This window comes from Corvus brachyrhynchos, unplaced genomic scaffold, assembly GCF_000691975.1.
Source record: "Corvus brachyrhynchos isolate BGI_N302 unplaced genomic scaffold, ASM69197v1 scaffold15, whole genome shotgun sequence".
Lineage (NCBI taxonomy): Eukaryota > Metazoa > Chordata > Aves > Passeriformes > Corvidae > Corvus > Corvus brachyrhynchos.
Window position 1 is genome coordinate 1,187,290 of NW_008238349.1, and position 20,989 is coordinate 1,208,278.

General features: G+C 44.1%; 1 protein-coding gene across 1 annotated transcript in view; it reads right to left on the minus strand.

Moving 5' to 3' along the window:
- Nucleotides 1-20,989, minus strand: part of AUTS2 (autism susceptibility candidate 2) — a gene marked incomplete at its 5' end in the record, with an annotated part of 567,626 nt that overhangs the window by 413,867 nt on the left and 132,770 nt on the right. The window contains 2 exons of the mRNA XM_017735278.1: nucleotides 4,595-4,630; nucleotides 12,850-12,951. Of these exons, the coding sequence (XP_017590767.1) occupies nucleotides 4,595-4,630; nucleotides 12,850-12,951 (138 nt within the window). The remainder of the gene's footprint in view (nucleotides 1-4,594; nucleotides 4,631-12,849; nucleotides 12,952-20,989) is intronic.

Genomic DNA, 20,989 nt, shown 5'->3' on the forward strand with positions numbered 1-20,989 from the left:
GAAACATTTCAGAACCCAGGGTCCCAGTGGCACACTTGAACTGCGCAAACATCTGCTGACCCCAACCCACTCAGGGCCAAATTGGATAGCACAACTGATTAGCCAGAGCCTCTGGGAATAAGCTCACGATTTATGTTTGTCTGAGTCACCAGCCCATGTGCAAAGCAGAGTTTTAGCTTTTCTTTCCTTTTTTTTTTAAGGTGGAGCAAGAGCACTGTTTGGAAAAGAAGGGTCACAGGGGTCTTCTGCCTTCCCAATGTTATTTCCAGCTCCAGCTTGTTACCAAATTCTACCCAGCTCTGAAAAATTCACAAACTCCCTGCATTTGGAGGAAAAGAAAATAACACAAACCTGCAATCCAAAAAGAAAACATTAAAAGAGGAACAGAAAACCCTCAGAAACTGCAACAAAGACTCGAGAAGCAGACCCATACTGAAAATGGAAATAAGTTGCCAAAAACAGAGAAACTGTACAACTGCCAAAGAACCTGACAATCTTGGGAATCAGGGTTGTTGTTTAGAAGCAAAACATTCAGTTATTTAAGTTTTGATTTCTGCTTTGTTTTGTGTTGGAAACCAATGAACCACTATCTACTTTAACATGAATTTGGCTGGGTGCAAGATACACAAATGAGCAAAAATCATTCTTCAAAGCAAGGTAAGAGAAAAAGCTTTACAATTATACAAATTCCAATCGTATTCTAAAACATCTCAACCTCCTGAAACCTTTAAGACAGCTGGATAACATTAAAAACTCCCATAACTCAAACAGGTTTCCTTTTAAAGTTAAAAAGATGCTGAATTTTTTCTAAAATTCTAACTACTTTCCAATTATCTGATCTGACATCTTGATGAGATGTAATCTACCTGATGATCTGTCTTTGATGAGAGACAATGACAATTTGCAATGCAAAAAAATATCAAAGACAACTGGGAGATCTTCCAGGAAGTACTGAGTTATGATTTCTTAGGGTGCACCAATATTAACAGCACATCTAATTTTTTTTTTTTCATATGCGCCAATCATAGACTGGACTGATCCCACAGGAAGCAGCGAAGTCTGGCCAGCACAAAAGGCTTACAGGAGAATCAGAATGATTTTTACCTCTTCTTTTCTGACTACTGATTTAACAATACGCAAAAAGGATGGGAAAGTGTCTCCTCTGACAAGGAGCACCAAGACAGGCAAAACAGACTCTAGTAAAAATGTCTTTTAAAGAGAATATACAGAACATACCAACACCTGTGAAAGGAGTAGAAGAGAGTTGTTCCCCAGTGAAATCCAACCTTGAAGGTGTCTTTAGAGCTCCTCAGCAACACTGCACCATCACCTGTCCCTCAGTGGCCACTCGCACTGGTCCCACTTCGCTGAAGGCACCTCATTACAAAGTTTGTTTAATCAAGGGCATTTCTGTGACCCCAGCTGGGTATGGGTTAGGCTGAATCACTTGATGGAGATTCCCAACCCTCTCCATTGCCAAAGCAGGCTGCAGGAACGCCCTCCCCAGAGCATTTTTCCTTTCCCTGTTGCTTTTCCAGGAGCACTTACACAGAGGCAACAAGAACAGAAGAATTCAGTCTCCAGCTTTGCCGTTCAGAAATTTATCTACTTACTGTATAAAATCAGGTAAGGTTTCAGCCTTCACCTCCACTACTGAAGGTGCATAATGAATTACTGGGATGGAGCTATCAGAGAGATATTAGAAGAACAATTTTGTGTTACTGGGAAGTGTCAGCTTTATAAATGTTTCCTTAAACACTCAGTGATCTCTGGAGACTCTATAGAATAACAGGATCTAGAAGTCATTTTAGCTTTGCTGTAGCATGCACAGCATCCACAAACAAACACTGCAGACACATGACCCACCACCCCTCAAACCTGAGTGCCTGTCACGAGCACGGTCCTCAGAGGGGATTCCGAGCTGGACATGGATTATCTCTATGTTAGGCAACATGGCCTAAACACATGAAGATTCCAGTGATACTTGATTTAAACAGCAAACATGTGCTACTTAATCCATACCTCAGTGTTCTTTCATTTCTGAACACAACCTGCTTCCCTCTGCAGTAGATGTCCATCAGTCCACTTTCACCTACCTGGTTCCTATGTTCCCTCTGGTGAGCTGCAGTACATAATATACATCAAATCATTTCCAAGGGCCAAAGCTTTATTATTACCTATTAAACTAGAAGTTCTTTTTACCGTATTTGAGACCAATGACCCCAGTTCTGAAGTTCAGGGTTAACACCAAACACAAAAACTAACAGTCTTTTCTAGTTAAAGGCTTTGGAAAAAAGAAGTCAATTCAAGTGCATATTCTTTTGCACTTTGATAATACAGTAATTACATTGATCAGAAACACATGCTAATTGGATCATTCTGGAGCATTTTTCTCATTGTCTGGTACCGCAAAACACATCTGGGTTTTATTTGCCCCATGTAAGTTAATAAGAGTATGGACTTTTTTAAAACAACAAGCAAGATAATCCTAAAAACAATTTTCCAAAGTGAAAAGGGAGGAAAAAAACCCTTCATGTTTCATCCAAGACTGTGTAAGTGCAAAAACAACTTTAAGAGAGAAACTGAAGGACGTTTTCTACCTACTTGGCTATTAGTGAAGGAAAAAAAAAAAAGAAAGTTAAAGATTTAATACTACAACTCTAGATAAGAAACAGCTCAGTTAAATATATTAATGGCACCAACAAGGGATGTCTCCCCCACCTACACAGATCCAAATTGGAATGATTTAAGGTGCCAACACATCGGCCCTAGAAGATGTCAGGCTTCTTCTTGTTACTAAATCCCTCACTCAGGAGAGCTGGAAACTTTCAAGCTTTCCGTTGGAGCATAGGGGATGTTGACACCTTCCAGATTTTCACTTTAGTGGACCAACCCACAGACAGTATGGTGCAGGGAACAGCAGATGGCTTCTCTTCTGTTACCTCTGCTGCCTAGAGATGAGGCTGAGCACCGCTCCCAAACCATGCATATTCAGCTCTCGCTGCAAGGAGAACAAGGCTTATTTATCCATGGTACAGCCCTCCAGCCCATATTAGATCTGTTCCATTCCAGAGTATGTCTACAGATGTCCATATGATTGGAATTTCCCCAGACAAAGGAAAGAAATTCATTCTGAACTATGGAAAGACATTCAAGGTTTAGTTTTAATTCAAAATGAACATTGAGCCATTTGATATTTTTCCCTTCATCCCCTCCCTCTTAAAAACACATATGACACAAACCAGGGCAAGTGCTGAAAAAAGGAAACCAGCTTGTTTTTTGGTTTCACAACTTACCTTACACTGATCTGGGCTTTGATATAATTAGAACAGCTACCACAAAACTTTTTCAGTTGAGGATGCTCTTTTCACACCTCACCACCAGCAGTGTGAACGTTCTGTTTGTGCAGAAGCCCAAGGTAAATCCAGCAGGACACAGCATTTCTCCATGTATTAAGCAATTTTTGTGCAAGTTTTGTGAGACCACATGTACACAGTTTAATCCCATAACTTTCTTACAGGATCACAGACCTCTATGACAAAAGACTAAACTCACCATGTGTTAATAGAAGAAAATTACTCTCTGGGAATGTGACAAGAGTGCAACCAAGTTTTTCCATCATGTAATTGAATACCATAGAGTTTACTTTTCCCCAGAGTTCAGTGAAAAGATAGAAGCAGGTTTTGATTATACTGATAACTTCAGAGCAGTGCTATGGGACAAGGCTCACTGTACTTTACCCACCTGGTTTGGGACATACACAATGCTCTGCTTCTCCTACAGTGATTATAAAGGCAGAAAAGATTTGCTTGGAGAACACAGCATAAGTTACAAGAGAAACAGGATATGAGCAATTTAAATATAAATCTTGGAAGAAAATAAGCAGTACATTGGATTGACTGGAAAACTTTTTTTTACTCCCAAACTTATCTGTGCAAGTAAAAGGTATATTGATTAATGTGGGAATGAACAGAAAGGTATGAATATAGACTGTTAAATCAATACAGATGCATGCAAATAGATCACAAACCCAAAAAAACCTGATCAATTTTCAAACCAGCTGGGGCTTGATCTGCTTCTCAGGACATAAAATGTAAATCTGGCATAAATATAACTTTTGTGTTTTCCAAGAGTGTCCATGAAGCATGGGCTTTTAAGCAACAGGTAGAAATCACTGTGCCACATCCTCTGGGCTGTGGTACACAGGAGATGAGGCAAGACACACTGTAACGGGCTCTTTAAAATCTGTGAATCAACAAGAACCGGTGCAAGGGAAAATCAAGATCCTAACCATCTCACATTAGAGAGCTGCTGAGACCATGGCTCATTTTCTTTGCTCTAATTGTGTAAATTAAGTGCTGTTCAAATTTATGTAGTAATTAATACGACACCTGATTAGCTCAAGAAAACACTGACCACCATGTTGGAAATATTACTTCCAGTGCATTTGTGGAGGAAGAAATAAAAAGGACCATTAAGCTCTTGGGCAGAGTGGGGCTGGTGGGTTATCCCTGTGTCCATGCACTAAGGCACTTTTGTTTGAGGAACACTCTGCTGCTCAGAGGCACACGTGTGAAAGTGGAGATACACTTACAAAGTAGCCTGTTCCCAAGCTGGAAGGAGCTGAGCTCTGCAATAAAACACAAAGACAAAGTGGAAAGTCAGTGATGGTTTTTAACACGTTCCAATCCACACAGCTCATTACCAGCCCTTTCCAAGCTTTTCATCGCCACATCACAGCACCAACGTCCTGCCCCTTGTCATCTGCTACTGAAACAAACACGCTGTTGCTTAATTTTTCTCTTTACATCTCTCAACGACTCTGAGATGGTAACGTGCTATTTACTGAATTCCAAGCTTCTGCGGTGGACGTAATTGCCAATTTATTTGACAGGCAGCTGGGTAATGAATTAATGATGGCATTTCGCCCTGCACTGAGACTAAACAGACACTCATCAACCAGCCTCCCTGACATGCTGACATTCAATGCCCTGGACTCCAGCTCCTCAGCTTCGTGGCCACAAAGGGGCAGGCGGGAGGGGGAGAAGGGGAAAAAAAGTAGACTGACTTCAAAACAAAAAGCCCGGTGGGTTTGGATGACTTTTTCAGTGTATGACCTGTTTGCCAATTTATTCCCGAAAGGCCCTGGTTAGTACACACATAGTGCTTTTCTAAAATGAGACATTTTGTAAACATAATTAGTAGTCTGAAATGTAAAGAATGCGTGGGCACAGAGAAGCTGCTTCAGTCAATGTACCATTTTCTGGAGAATGCAGTCACTACAATTTCCCATTTGGATGTCCACACTGTTTGACAAACCAAGGATTTAGAAACAACAACAACAAAAAAAAGCAAGCAGCAAATATCTACAGTGTGAAATAGATTTCAAAAATCAAACCTATAAAAATAATTAAAACTAATATTACTGCCATGGAAAATAATCAATTTGTTTAAATGCTTTAAAAAAAAAAAAGCATCCTGAAATTCAGTTTAAGTGGGACATGATCACAACCTCTATATTCACAGGAATTAAGGAGATAAAGGGTTTTGTTTCATTAGTTTTTCATCTAAGCAATGGGGATTACACAGCAGGGTCTCTCAGAGACATGGGGGAGACCGAAACATCTCGGTGCTAATCCAGGTCAGGCTGTTCCATTAGAGGGTGAGCTTGCAGAGCCCATGGACAAGGAAGCAAAAAGCAGAGGACCATTCTCTAGTGAGCACTGGGTTGTCCAGACAACCAGTATGTAACTCCTGTAGCTCAATTCCCATTTCTGTGCCTCAGCACAGCCTCACTCTCAGTGGTGACACAGCTCGGGGACAGCCAGGAACTGCAGAGGGGCCCCAGCAGCCCGGGCACACCCCTGCGAGGACACAGAATCTGCATCTGTTCCGAGACAGGGGCCCAAAGAGCAGCTCTGCAGTGCCCAGCTCTGCCTAGCAGCAGGCAAGGGAACTCCACACAAATACAAGCAGCATTCCAAAGTCCTCCTGTCCCCACTCCTGCTGCTCCGGGGCCTCAAGTTCCCTGTGCCACCATCACCCTCAGGTGACCCGCCCTGGTCCCAGTGAGGATGTCCCTGAGCAGCAGTGGGCTCAGCCTGACCACTGTGCTTCCCTGCTGGCCCTGTGTCCATGCTGCTGGAATGACCTGGAATGCCACTGGCACAGCCAGGCCACCGCCCAGCCCGCCAGAGCCCTCTGTGGGCCTAGGCCCTGCTTTGGTGATGCCAAAAAGATTTTTGCTTTTTATACATTTTTCATATATTCGTAGCTCTGCAGACTATTATTATAAAGTTATATAGCTCCTTAACTAACTCTGGTACTTTTCCTACCCTTTTCTCTTAGATTTTAGAACAGGAAGCTCACCTTCCTGGACTCTTATTTCATCTTGCCTCTATAGTGAATCAAGGGCATTCTATTTTTTCCATATATCATAGTCATTATAAATGTGGGGCTAGAAGCTCAGGGATGAGGGGGCTTCAGTAGGGGGCAGAACCAAAAGTGGGGATTACTTAATTAACTGTTCCTCTAACTGGATAGTTTCTGTAAAGTATGCTAAATTGTTAAACTTACAAAATCGTCCAAGTCCTGTATCACGTGTTCATTTTGCATACTTGCACCTGGAGGACTTTCATTAAACTGCTTTTTATCATCTTAATATTGTTTGGGGCTTGTGATTTTCGGTGTCACTGGGAGCCCCTGTGGCCCTGCAGCCCTGGCACAGAGAGGCATAGCACACCCTGCTCAGTATCCAACACGACACACACTGCCTTCCTCTTCACCCATCCTGCTCTCTGCTTCATGCCATGTAAATTCCTTTCATTTAAGCTGGAGATCTACCCATGAGTACAACACGTGCAATCATTATAACCATTTTTGTTTCAGCTATGTACAGATGCCAAGTGAGTCCCACTCTTTCACTCAGTTTTTTTAAACTTACTTTACTGGCTGAAAGCTCCAAAGTTTGCATTCTGCATCTGTGTGTAATTTTTGTCTGCTTTTTATTCCAAGTTTTGGAAGGATAGAGTATCAAAACAAAACAATAAAGAGGAAGAAAAAAGAATAAGCAAACAAAATAATTCCCACTGAATATTTTCATTCCTTCAAAAGCAATGCTGCAATGGCTATGGGAGGACAGTCGAAACATAGCAGTCAAATGACTTTCACTGAACAACTGTGCATTTTCAGGGAATTTGAGTTTGCTGGATGGAAATATAGCCCTTCACACATTGCATGCTGCATATGGAGAGTACAGTTTGCAAACTCTGTTTAATTGAAGTATGAAAGACTGTGTTGCACATGCATGAATGAGTACGTCAGCTGTGTTGTGAACTGTGTGTTGACAGAGCACAGAGGCTGAAGCGAGGGCTATGCAAGGAGACAACTTCTCACCTTTTGGGTAACTCCCAATAGCGAAAGGATCCCACTACCCAGTGCCCAGCCTTGGTACCAACTGTACAGGCATCTTTACAAGCCCATGCTGAGTCGTGATCCTGCACTGGGTGGTTCTATAGCTCTTATATAAAGTGTGCCTATAATAGAGGTAATGGTTTCACTTTCCGAAACCCTTTGCAAAATAGGACATTAGAAATACTATTTGATATTCACACAACCACCAGCAGAAGCCTGCATCAGGTGCCCACCAGCAAAACACACTTGCTTCAAATTGACAGGGTTTTGGTTTTGTTATTTTCCCTCTGGTTTTTTTTGGTTTTTGGTTTTTTTTTCCCCCCCATCCTTTCTTAAAGAGAAGAACTTTGGCCCAGAAGCAAAAATGTAGTAACCCTCGTGTAAGCATTGGTTTATTGTGTACCAAAGAAAATTACATCCTTGAGGTCTTGGAAGGCACAGTTATACCCATTTTGCATAAATATTGTGCATTACTTGGGGAGCTGGGTGGGGAGAAAGACTGTGTTGTACATATTTGTTCTGGCTATTGTTTATGCAGGTCTGACTGAATGAAGGAACAGTGGGTATCATTTCAATTTCTGATGTCAACATCAAATTACTTATTTAATTTCATGCCTGGCGAAGCATTGTATAGCTACACGCAGAATCATTTCACTTCATTTGTTATGCTGTGTTTTCTTGGCGATTGGCTTGCCTTCCAACTGACAGCTTTAATTACGACATGAATTTGATTGCACTGCCGAGGAATTAACATAATGCAACAAAGCATTTAAGCACCCAACCTTAGACACACAAACACACACATCCCCACCCTCGCAGCTACACGCACACAAAGCACAGCCACTGCTGCTGAGCAGCTCCTGGCACAGCACAAACACAGAGCTCTGCTCGTGGGATTCCACTCCACGCACAGAAAGATCACTGGCGATATTCTGGAGAGGGAGCAGCACTGAGGAGCTCAGAGCACATCACCCAAAGACTGTCCCTCAATTTGTCTTTGCCTCTGTATGGGTGGGAGGAATGGGAGACAAAAGAACTGAAAATATCCCATATTTGGGGCTGAAACCAGGAGGCCCACAGGATTACACTGCTGGAGGGGTGTAGACATGTCTCTTCCTGAAGCAAACAGCAATGGGTCTGGTGGGCAGGGGACTTCAGAACTTCAGGACTTGATCCTCATTGTGGCCACCTCGCTGTGGCCTCCTCTCAAGCACAAGGGACACAGCACAGGAGGAGCACAGAGCTACAGAGCACTGGGAACAGGGCAGCACTCATGGAAAGTGGAGCAGCTTTGATGAGAGCACAAGAGGAGATCTTTAATGTAGGGACAAGTGGGAAAATTCCTGTCCCACTCCCTGTTCAGGAACTGGAACAACATTCCAGACAGAAAGGTGCCAACTGCAGCAAGAGGGGATGAGGTGCTGAATCCCATCCAGTGATCCCATGGGAGAGGCTTTTGCTGTTCATCCCCTCACTGAAAGCCTGCAACCAACACCAGAGGCACCAGGCAGGGCTGAGATCAGGTAGATCAGGAATTTAGGAATGTGCTCCAAAGGAATCAGGTGTTTTGATTTTTGATTAGCAAAGAGGTGGCTGCATCCCCGAATATTCGGTGCATTTACCGTCCAGGTCAGCTGTAATTCTCATGCTTTCCTCAAATAAATCTCCTGGCTGTTTTGCAAAACATGAGTAAAACGTATTCCAAAGAGGGAGGACTCAATTAAAAATAAATACATACAGAAAGATGAGGAAAACAAGTTAACTGAGCTCCAAGCTGAGCAAAAGAGAAAGCACTGCCATCTTGTCTCCAAGCAAGTTCTCAACAAAATGAATTCTACTACTGGCAAGATTTTGATGAGATTAAACTGACTACAGCACCCTATATATAAAGGAGGAGCAGCTCTCCAATTTCTCTTTTAGGCCCCTGGAGCTACCTCTGCCCATAAAGGAAAAAACAAGTTGTCATTCTTAAAAAAAAAACTATATAGGAGAGGAAGGCAGAGAGCCATGGGTTTATGAAATTCAGAGGGGGAGCTGGATCAGGGCACTGCTTGCACTGGAGCATTCGAGCAATCATTATCCCTAATCTAGCAGAGGTCAAATTCTCTGCTAATTATGTTCTCTCACAGAAGGGTGGGTGTGTGTGCACACGTGTGCGAGATGAGGACAAAGAGAGGAGTTGATGGAAATCAGTCTCACTGCATTGCGTCTGACAAGAGCAGAGGATATTCCCCTTCCTACTGTCTGATGCTATTTCAAGCCTCATTATGAGAAAAGTCTCCTGTTTAACATGGTCTTTTCATTGAATTATCTTCTTTTCATTTTTGCCCACCTCTCACAAATGCTGCAAATTACCTGCTTGGATCTCATTAGCCTGGAAAGGAGTCAGCCCTTGTAAACACACTTTGCATCACCCTGCATTATCCAAGGACTGCAGGTACATTTACAATAGGCAGAGTTGAAAGATTCCTGACAGGAGAGGGAAAGAAGCTACTGACATGTCAGTTTGCAACTGGATATTCATTATCCCCTCTGCTTCATTCTGCATCTGTCACGAAGCTCTCAGGCCCTGCACTAAGGCCTGTGAAGCTCTAACACTCCTGTTTCACCAGCCTGCTCAAACTGGGGCTGGCAAAATGGATCATCCACCTGGAGAACACACACTTCAGCCATCATCCCTATTTCCATACAGGAGCCATGCTCAGTCTTACAGTGCTGTCAGGCTACAGTAGTGGAAATTTGTTATCTTTCATAGCCAAAATTTGCTTTCTGACCTCAGGGTTAATCTGCCTGCAATGTTTTATGTTTTTGTTCTATCTTCTGTTGGATACACAACTTTTTACATATATTTTTCTGAGAAAATAGTTGTACAAACAGGAGCAAATCTTCAGAGAAAACTTACTCTGTTGTCTGTAGCTTTTTCTGGACAGTAATTGGTGGGTATCATTAGACAGCTGACTTCAAAAGATATTATTTAAAATAACCTTATTAAGCTCTTGATGCAGGTTTGGGTTCAAGATCAGGCTCCCCTGCATGTGAAAGTGGAAGCATCACTGGCTCTTTGGAAGGTCCTGTCATTTCAGCACAAGGGGTGTCTGACTTTGGGACTGGGGCCAATGGGATGGACAGCCCTGAACTGACTTTGGGATTGGGGGCAATGGGATGGACAGCCCTGAACTGACTTTGGGACTGGGGCCAATGGGATGGACAGCTCTGGACTGACTTTGGGAGAGGGGCAAGGGGATGAACAGCTCTGGACTGACTTTGGGATTGGGGGCAATGGGATGGACAGCCCTGAACTGACTTTGGGATTGGGGGCAATGGGACGGACAGCTCTGGACTGACTTTGGGATTGGGGGCAATGGGATGGACAGCCCTGAACTGACTTTGGGATTGGGGGCAATGGGACGGACAGCTCTGGACTGACTTTGGGACTGGGGCCAATGGGATGGACAGTCCTGAACTGACTTTGGGATTGGGGGCAATGGGACGGATAGCTCTGGACTGAAGGAGCCTGGGAAAGGCCACCCAGACCCAGGCACCATGAGAGCTGTGTTGTGCATGTTTTTCAAATCTCAGCTTAACTGGTAATGCCAGAGCAGAGACAGGCTTGTATTGCAATGAATTATCAAAGCATAAAGGAACTTTCCTTATTAAGCAAAACATAAATTATGTATACCACTTTAAAATATACATCTCCACATATATTTACATAACGTTCCTTTTGAGCAACCTATGAATCCCTCTGTCCTCTCTCTGGTGCACTAGGGAAGTCGTATTTGCTCTCTACTTCCTTTTAATTTGCCACAGTGCTGAGACAAAGGAAAAGTATTGTAAAACATCAGAGAAAAACTGGATTTGATGGGTGGAAGGGGAACCAAGACTCTGCTCTCATTGCCAGGTCTGGCAGTGCAATGCTGTGAGCTGCTGAGAAGCCCAATAAACCTCAGAGCTCTCCACTCAGTACACTGCAAGGGAATGACAAAGCTAAATTAAAACCATGTTTGTAAGGAGCTGTGAAATTTTTTGCTGGAAGGTGCTGTGTAATTGTGAAGTTGGTTGCAGTGACTTCCCAGCTGCCACAGGGCTCAGACAAGCCAGGGTGGTGACGGTGACGGTGACAGGCTGACATCCAGCTGCCATCCACTGCTACCTGTACAGAGCATTTACTTTCTACCTCCTCTGGTTTCACTCTCCTCTTCCAAAGAGATCTTACAGCCCTGAGACTGACCTCAGCTGACAGCTATGAAGGGCAAGCTCTGAAGTGTTCAGCTGAATGTAACCCATAAAGGCTGGCTCTGGGGAAGAAATGGACCTCTAAAATAATGTGACAAAGGGATGTGGAGAGAGAGTGCTACAGATTTCACACTTTCGCAGAAAAAAATAAAAAAAATCAGGCATCTGTTCCAGTGATATGCACAATTCAGCAAAAATTGCTAGCTGTGTGCCTTCAGGCTTAACAGGCACAACGAAATGTATCCTTTACAAAGGTATTTCTTTTAATGCCTGCTCAGTTCAGTTTTATTGGATTGGCCTATAGAGGACACCATCTGGTATCTGTCATCCAAATCTACACAGACATGCTATCGATAAAATCCCCATTTCCAAAATGTGGGTTAGTTAAAAGTAGGGCCAGATTGCTGGCTGGTACAAATTGGGCTGACTGATGTAGCTATCCATGCTTTTACCAGCAAAGGATCTGACCTACAAAATCCCCAATTTAGATACTCTTTAGGGACAGGGCTTTCTTTATATTCTGTGTTGTAAAGCATGTGGCACAGAGGACACAGAGCCATGAATAAAACACTCAAGGATTGTGATGGTACACATAATAAATAGTAATCTAATTGCAGCAACAGAAAGATTTCTGTAGTCATTGCTCTGTCAGAATAACTCATGCGTGTCACTCGGTGAATGACCAGCATTCTCCCCTGGAGAAAAACACTCTCCACAGAGCTGCCATCTTAGGCCCTTCCACAGCACTTTAGGTAGAGCAATAAAGGCAGAGCTTATGCTATTGTTGGCCATGTTATATCAATTCATTATATATAAGTCAACTGAGTCTCTCTAGACACTCAAATACTTCTCATAAAGACAGTATATAGCCCAAAGAAATACATTCTTTTCCTCCACCACTTGGGGTAAAAAGAGGCCATCTCACTTCTCAACTATGCAGAACATTTTAACTTCATTAAATGGCCTTCAACTGTTTCCAAAGAACTGAGTGTTTGCACACAGAAAGACATTGTACCAAACTTTAAGAAGTTTACTGAACCTAAGGAGACGTAAGTCACCTCTTCCTCTCCTGAACCCCCCAAAGGGAAGGAGATTTTAGCAACAAACCATCCCAGAAACTAAATCCTGCTACGCTTTACACCCCTCAGGGAACTACAGCAGGGCTAACCAGAGTTACTCAGCTGCAGGAGCTGAACTTACGTCGCTGAGTCTTTCCCGGGAGCTGCTCCGCTGGAAGCCCTTGGACTCCCCGCTGGCGCTTTCGCTGTCGCTGTCTCGGCAGCTGTTCTGGCCTGGCTTGAGCTGCAGCAGAGAGGAAACACAAAGAGAGCAAGAGTTGAGCCTGGTTCAGGCGAGTCCCCTTGTGCCCTGCTCTCCTTTAACCCCTCCCAGGCCCCAGTGGCCAGGGCTCTGCCGCGCTGCCACCCGCACCATGCACCAGGGCACAGCCCCAGGGACGCCACCAACATGGGTGTGAGCTCCAGGTGCTGCAGGCAGGAGGAGGCAACACTCGTGTCCCAAGGAAATCCCAGTTTGAGACCTTCATTTGGGAAACTTTTAGACTTCTCAAGGTGTTTCTGCCATGGATGAAGTTAAGAGTTTCCCTCACATTGCAGCACTCACAGCGTTGGCTCCTCTCTCATTACAGCATAAGAGCATTGAGGATCTGAGATCAGCAGGAGACTCCCCAGGGAAGGAAGAGGTCATGACTCCAGAGAAGCCTTTGTTTTGCTGGACTAGCCCCTAACCACATTGCCTGGTACTATAAACAATTCTCAACTAACCAAGCCTCAATGTTCATAAAACAACAGGATCTACCTAAAAGGTATCAAATTGCTTTTGCCTTTCAAACCAGCTTTAATGAACTTTACTGGCATTGTAATAAATAAAAAGTACCAGAAACCCCACAAACTATATTTTCATTACAATTGAGAACACATCTGCTTTCTCTTACACTGTGGACTGTTCAGGTCACCACATTACACAGCAGTGCACTGAGAAAAACATTCACCACAGACTTCCATTGCATGTGTCCACGAGCACATACACACCTGGACAGCAAGAGGAAGTTATGATCCACATCTACTGCAACGCTGAAAATGCATATCTTTGTTTTAAAGTATCCTTCCCTATATTTTGCTTGAATGTATTAAAATTGTCATTTAGCCTTGCTGATGCTTTGTTTGAACTAACTTCCTGTAAACACTGGTTACTCTGGAGGTTAATACCGGCAAGAACTCCCTTTCAGAAATTTAGACTTAAAATCACACACATAAATACTGGAAGCAGAGGTAAATGCACAGAAAATACTTTGTGAGGTACCTAATGAAATATTTTATGAGAGCTACCACATTTATCAATATTCACATAACAAACACCAAACAACTCCTCCTAACTTGCTCTAATTGTTAATATGATGATGGTAAGTTCCATTCAGACTGTACTGGAGTAGATATTCATTCATCTCCATGCCAGGACTGGAGACCAAAGGTTCCTCCTCCCACACTCTCCATCACCTTTTTTCCCCTCTCTCTCATTTATTTCCAGTTCTCCCAGAAACAAGCACACACAAAATTTCACACAAATGCTCTTTTACAGGTGCACACAAACAAATCCTACACTTCTGCTGATGTTTCCCCACCTGTACACTCTGCTCCCTCCCAGGGTCACTGAAGGAGCACACAGAGCATCCTCTCCCTCAGGTTATCACCACTTTTCCCTACCACTGCCAGAGCAAACTGCATCTGCAAGTTTGGTATTTGTGTGCCACTTCCCCTTCATCCCTCACTCCACTCACAAGTAAAAGGCAGTTTTGGGTGCTCTATCAGTCAAATCAAAGAAAGGACATAAAGTACATGAAACTAAAGGTTCCAACTCACAACTGAGTTGCAATGCACGAGCACAACTGCAAAAAATGGCACAGGAGTACTCTCAGCTCAAAGAAAATGCAGCAAAAGGACCAGAGCTATTTGTCAGACACTTACAATTCAATAAATAAACTAAATATTCCACAGCTCAGCCAGAACATTTCCAGTAAAATGATTTTTATTTCCAATGGAACGGTTTATCGGTCACATCTAAGAGATCTTGGGAGCAGTTTCTGGAGGCAGAGGGGAGGATAACGAATTCAAGAAGTCTTACACTTCATATATAACTCACTGATCTTATCTAGGACCTCCATGTCCTGTAATTTTATGGTCCCAAGTTTAAAATTTAACCACCCAAAGGAAAATGGATCAAGTTTCCCTGACTTGGTCTTTTGTCAACATCCACCCAGTGATGGAAAAACTCTTATTGCAAGTGGGGCATTAGGAATTTTTTTCCCAGTCTCATATTTTATTTCTAGAACCTCAGTTTGTACACGATCTTCTCACATTAGTTATTTGCTAACTAATCATAACAGCCTAGTTTTATACTTCTTCTACATCACGAATTCCAGCTATTTACAGAGAAGAGAAGACAAACCCAGCAGGTTTTTTTCTGGACACAATTTACAAGGAGTAAGAGAATATGGCCAAGATATCGGAGCCTGAAACTCTGTAGAAAAAAAGTGAACTGCATGGACTAGACAGCAAACTCAGAAATAAGTCCAAGTTAAGATTTATAAGCTCTCCATATTTTCCTTTCTTTTTTTCCAAGCTGAGTTTCTCCATGTGCCAAACTGTTGAGGGTTTACATTTTATTCCAGAACCCATCAATCTGTGTTAAATTAAAAAAGTAAAGCATGGAAATGGGCCCATTGTCTTCTCTTAAGAACCTAAAGTTACACTCAAACGCACATGAGAACACTTAATGTGGACAGGCAATGGGTCATTTCAAGCTATTTGCACAGACTCAACTGCTTAAAACAACGCTGAAATAACAGAGTGCTGCTAAAAAGGTCCACAGGTAAAAGACTGGATCTTTAGTTACACTGTGTGCATCTGCTGCATCACTTGGGGGCACACAGGAACCCTAAAAAAAATTTCCTCTCAAAAATGTAGCTTTCCTTGGAAAAAAGGTGAAGTGCAACGTTGACAACTCTTGTTTCTCTGTCGTTCCTGGCCCCATGCACACAGCAACACCAGCATGAAAATCACATGATGCTCAAGGCACCCAAGGCCATGGGACCCAAGGGAGCGGCTGGAGCTGGGTTAGGGAGGCTCAGGCTGGGCAGCAGGGAAAGGTTCTTCCCCCAGAGGGTGCTGGGCACTGCCCAGGCTCCCCAGGGAATGGGCACGGCCCCGAGGCTGCCAGAGCTCCAGGAGCGTTGGGACAGCGCTGCCAGGGATGCCCAGGGTGGGGTTGTTGGGGTGTCTGGGCAGGGCCAGGGGCTGGGCTGGGTGATCCCTGGGGGTCCCTTCCAGCTCAGGATATTCCAGGATTCTACAAAGATCTCATTGAGGAACTTCCCACATGAACACAGCATCAATCTTCTAATTTGCACCAAGCAAGGAGTGAAAAAGGGTTTACAAAAGGTGGGTTTGACTCCATGCTTTCACTGTACAGTGGGAATGGATTTATCCATGAAGGGATCCATCTAAAGGGTCTCACAAAGAGGAAATACAGACATTTTCTAAACTGAAAGCACAAAACCCTAAAAACTCAGAGTGCCTCCAACTCACAAGGAATGTGCACAGTCTTGGGGACTCCCCTAGAAAGAGATGGGGTACATGCCAAAAAAAAGGGGCAATCAGCACCTCAAGACCACTTGCTCAGGTTGAACAACACAGAACTCAATCCTGGGGCACACCCACGGCTCCAAAACGTTTCTAGGAGTTTTTGGTCATTCTAAGCATTGCATTTTTTGAAATCTTTCATTGTACTACACAACCTATTAGTTTGTAATGCTTTTGAATCTGTTGGAGGACACCAGAAGTCAAGCAGAACTGGCTGAAGTCATAATTACATTTCTATTAAAAGAAAAGGCCAAAAAGCAGATCTGGAAGGGTGGTTGCTGGCTGATGGCTGGGCTGGGGCTCACTAGAGGGTTTTATTTCTGATTCTTCACCATGCCTGCCCCGAAGAGTGAGAGGAGTAGGTCTTCCCTGCTCTCCAAACCTGGACTTCTTGGAGGATTTTTCTATCAGGGCAGCTTCCCAGTGGGTGATGCTGGATTCCACTGCACCACAGCCAGGGACACAGGGGTGGAGCTGAGTTGGGGGGGCAGAGGGTGGCATTGCAATTTTTGTTGTCTTTTTCACTACACAAATCTATTTTAATGGACAATAAATTAAATTTCTTTTCCCCAAGTGGAGATTGTTTTGCCCATGACAATAAGGGGAGACTCCCTTGCCTTTACCTCACAAGCTTCTTCTTCCCTCCCCTGCCCTGCTGAGGAGGGGACTGTGTGAGGGGCTGGGGGGAGTTTGGCCTCAGTCATGACGTGGTTTGGAGCACTTGCTGCTCATGGACTGAGTCACAGAACTTCAGTCACAGCACTGCTGCCCTGCAGAGTAATGAGGAATAGAGGCAAAGCTGGAGCTGGCATGAGGGACCCAGACAGCATGAAGGACACAGAGAGAGGAAGCACAAGATATGGAACACCACGAGTGACCATTTGATGAAGAAAGACAGACTAGCTCAGGCCTGAAGGTCACACAGAAACCATCCAGAAATTATGAATAAACCAAAATAGATGCAGAAACATCAACATAAAACTGCTGTCATAGCAAGTGCTAACAGGAACTCTTCTTCCAGCACATGGAGAGATTTTCAGGTGACTTGGAATCTAACAGAACTATTTTTGCAGCAGGGAAACACTCAGCCCTACTTTGTGACAGTGAAAGTGCAAACTGAATATTCATCTGTGTCCGAGGAAAGCAGCTCTCTGCTATGCTCCTTCTGCCATTCAGCCTTAAAGGGAAAGTAGAGCTAAACTCTCAGGCTTAGGAGCAGGACAGATGTACAGAACAGTGCCATAGTTACTGTGCTAGCCACATGTTTCTGTGACCTGAGAGGAGGGGGACAGAGCCATAAAACACTCCCAAGGATAACCCGTGACAGCAAGGCTCTCTGCTGCCTTTTCTCTCAGAAAGGAAAAGAAGGAAGGACAGAGAGAGTTGATCACGTTAAGAGGTGTAAGGGAGGCTGGAAGGGCAGCTGAGCCCCAGACTCCAGGGATCATCATCCTCTCGGGACCACAATGGGCTGTGCTGGATCCCTAAGCTACTTTAGATAATTCTATACTAGCAGTGCCTGGTTAGCACATAACAAAAAGCAAAATAAATAAACCCACTGAGAATTTGGCAGAAGCCTTTTTCACAGAGTTCATATATATCATGTCAAAAGAACCCTAATGTGGTTCTCCTGAGCTTTTTTTATTTTAAAATATATTTAATTTAAAAACCCCACACCATTTGCAGCACTAAATCTATAGTATCATTTCGAGGTGCCTGAGCTTCTATGCCATATGGAATTAAAGGATTACTTCACTACATTATACTTTAAAGTTATGAATACTAACACCTCTCCCTGCTACAGCACAGCCAGCAAGCTAAGCCTTTACCAGAGTCCTAAAGGAAGGGGACACGTGTTCCCTGAGAGATGGCAGAACCCTGCTGTGGGGAGGAGAATTCCAGGTTTTCCCTCCTGCCTGTCATCCTTTATTTATACAGCTTGTGCAGGGGCCAGGCAGTCCCAGCTCCCACCTGGATGAGTGTATTCCCTAGCTCAGCTCAGGCTGGTGAACTGACTCCTACATGTGCCCTTAGGACACTTCCCAAGTCCCAAAATCCTGCGCAAGTACAGCCCAATCCCACCCATGACAGGAGTTTGTCCTGGGCAGGGCACCAGCCCAGCACAGCACAGCCACATTTCCACCTGCTCCTTAGGGCTGCCTTCATTTGCTCTCTGGGCTTTTCCCAGCATGGAACAGGACTCGAGCCAGGCTCTGAAGATGGGAAGTTTTGTCACTCCTGGCAGGCACACCCTTTTCCCCAGTGAGGCACACACGGATCCAGGCAGAAGCACAGACAAATCAGGCAACTGCTGATGAGTGCAAGCTGCTCCAAAGGCCAGGGAGCAACAGCCTGGCTGAACCCAGTGAGATAGATACCAGTTATCCCAGTACAGCCCAGGTCTGCTGGGCCATCCCCAGCCCGCAGTGTGACCTCCAGTGTGGCAGGGCTGCACACACACAGCCCCAGGCCCTGCCCTGCCCAAGCAAACACAGCCCTGACGAGTCTCCTGCCAGCCAGAAAAGAGCAACAGCAGATTTCATGCAGAACTGAGTATCAGATTGCAAAGAAAACATATTTTATCAATGATCAAGAACAAATCTGGCTGTATGAAAACAAATAAAAGGAGAACTGCATAGCAAGAAAAAAAAACCAAAACAGTATAAATCAAGGGTTGTTACTTCTGATTCCCATCATGATTAACAGCTGTCATTTCAAAACTTCTGTTTATACCTCTCCTGCTACTGACAGAAGTTAGACAAATACTGCTTATACAGCACTCCCATGTCACCCACAGCATTAAAGGTGGCTCAACACAGTGGTTTGGGTCTGGAGCAAGACCTCTCCACTGCATTTCTAACAAAGCCATGCATACCCTGACTGCCTAAACAGGGGAGCAGCACAAGGAAAGCAAATCAGAGCTGAGATAATGTGGAGGAAGAATATTTACAATACACAAGTTTAGGCAGTAAATATGAAAAAAGAATTCACACCGTGTGTGGACTCTGAACATTATTAATACAAAGACATTTTTCACCTCAGGGAAGAAAATTCTTGTTACCTGAGAGATATAATAAAACATTAGGAGAGGCTCTCTGTTTACGTCTTGATATACAATCTTATGACAACCAGTGCAGATGCTCCAAGAAATTGCCAGCTTCTGAGGATCCAGGCCTCCATGCCATCATCCTGGGATCTGACATCCCAACCACAATGTGAAGCTTTATTTCACTTGTATGGTAAAAGTGAGGTAAACCAACAAAGACAGTGTCTTATCTTTTGTTTCCTTCCCACCTTTAATTAGAAGAAAAAGTAATTTTTCTGTTCCAAAACTCTTTTTATGAAAAAACAAGAACAAACACATGTATATCCTTCCAATTTCCTTTTGGAAAAAAAAAAAAAAAATCTAAATTGAACAAATAACTACAAACAATTTTCTAATCAGCTCGATGATACAGAACAAGGGTGTCTTTAACTCACTTATTCTACAGCACTGCTGGCCATTTCCTGCTGCCTCTGAGCTGATCCAGAGGCTGCTGCTGCACTTGCTCAATAAACTGGAGCAGAGGAACTCATCCCCTACAGCCTTAAATGGGGGAGACCTACCAAAGGAGCAGAGCTACCCCCTGTGCTCCCGGGGAGAATTTGGCTATTTAGCATTGTTATTACAGACACACCAAGTGATGGGGCTCTGCTGGCAGCAGCAGGAGCCGAAGCAGCACAGGCTAAGAATAAACAGCATCCTCACCAAGCGGGGGTGGGGGATAAAGAAACGGGCATTTATTTCCAGATCCTCTTCTCCTTCATTATATGCTTGGGCAACCTTAGATCCACAGCACACAGAAGGTACTCTGAAGGAGGTCTGTAGCTCTATTTTATCTAAGTTTCACAGAGAATGCAGCCCATCATTTTTTCTGTGCTGTTTATACAGAAATCAAAGATAAATTTGGCATAAATTCATCACACCCCAGAATCATACATACATTATACACCATAGAAAGTGTAACAGACTCACTCTGTTCCCCAGCTCCTGTTAGGAGTGGTATGAAACAGCAAGCTGTTGGCAATTGCAGCAAATGAAGCGTATTTCAGCACACTTCAAAAGCTGAATTGCAAAAAAATATAGGCTTCTCCTGACCCTTTGCATTTTCATGGTTGCACAGTGAGAAATACGGCCTTTAAAATTACACCTTGCAAAGCTCTCCATTGTACCAATCAATCTCTGCAGCAGCCTGCACAGCCCAGGCTGGGAGCAGAGCGGGATGACGAGCCAGGCTCCGGCTCCTTGGGGACAGCCAGAGCAGCTGCAGCCAGGGTGGGACCCATCTGCCCTCCCAAGCTTTACTCAGCCTGGCTGCTGAGCTTGTTTGTGTCCCAGCCTGGATTTCCAGGGCTCTCCCTAGGCCCTGTGTAAGGGAAATTCGTCTTTGTGTAGTTAAAAACCACCTCTGAAAACCACAGATGTGTAGTGCCACAGCAGTGCCATCCTTGTCTGCACAGGTATCCATCCATCCATCTATCCGTCCATCCATCCATCCATGCATCCATCCATCTGTCCATCCACATTCTCATCCATCCATCCACACATCATCCATCCATCCATCCATCCCCCTTCATCCACCCATCCATCATCCATCCATCCATCCATCCATCCATCCCCCTTCATCCACCCCTCCCTCACC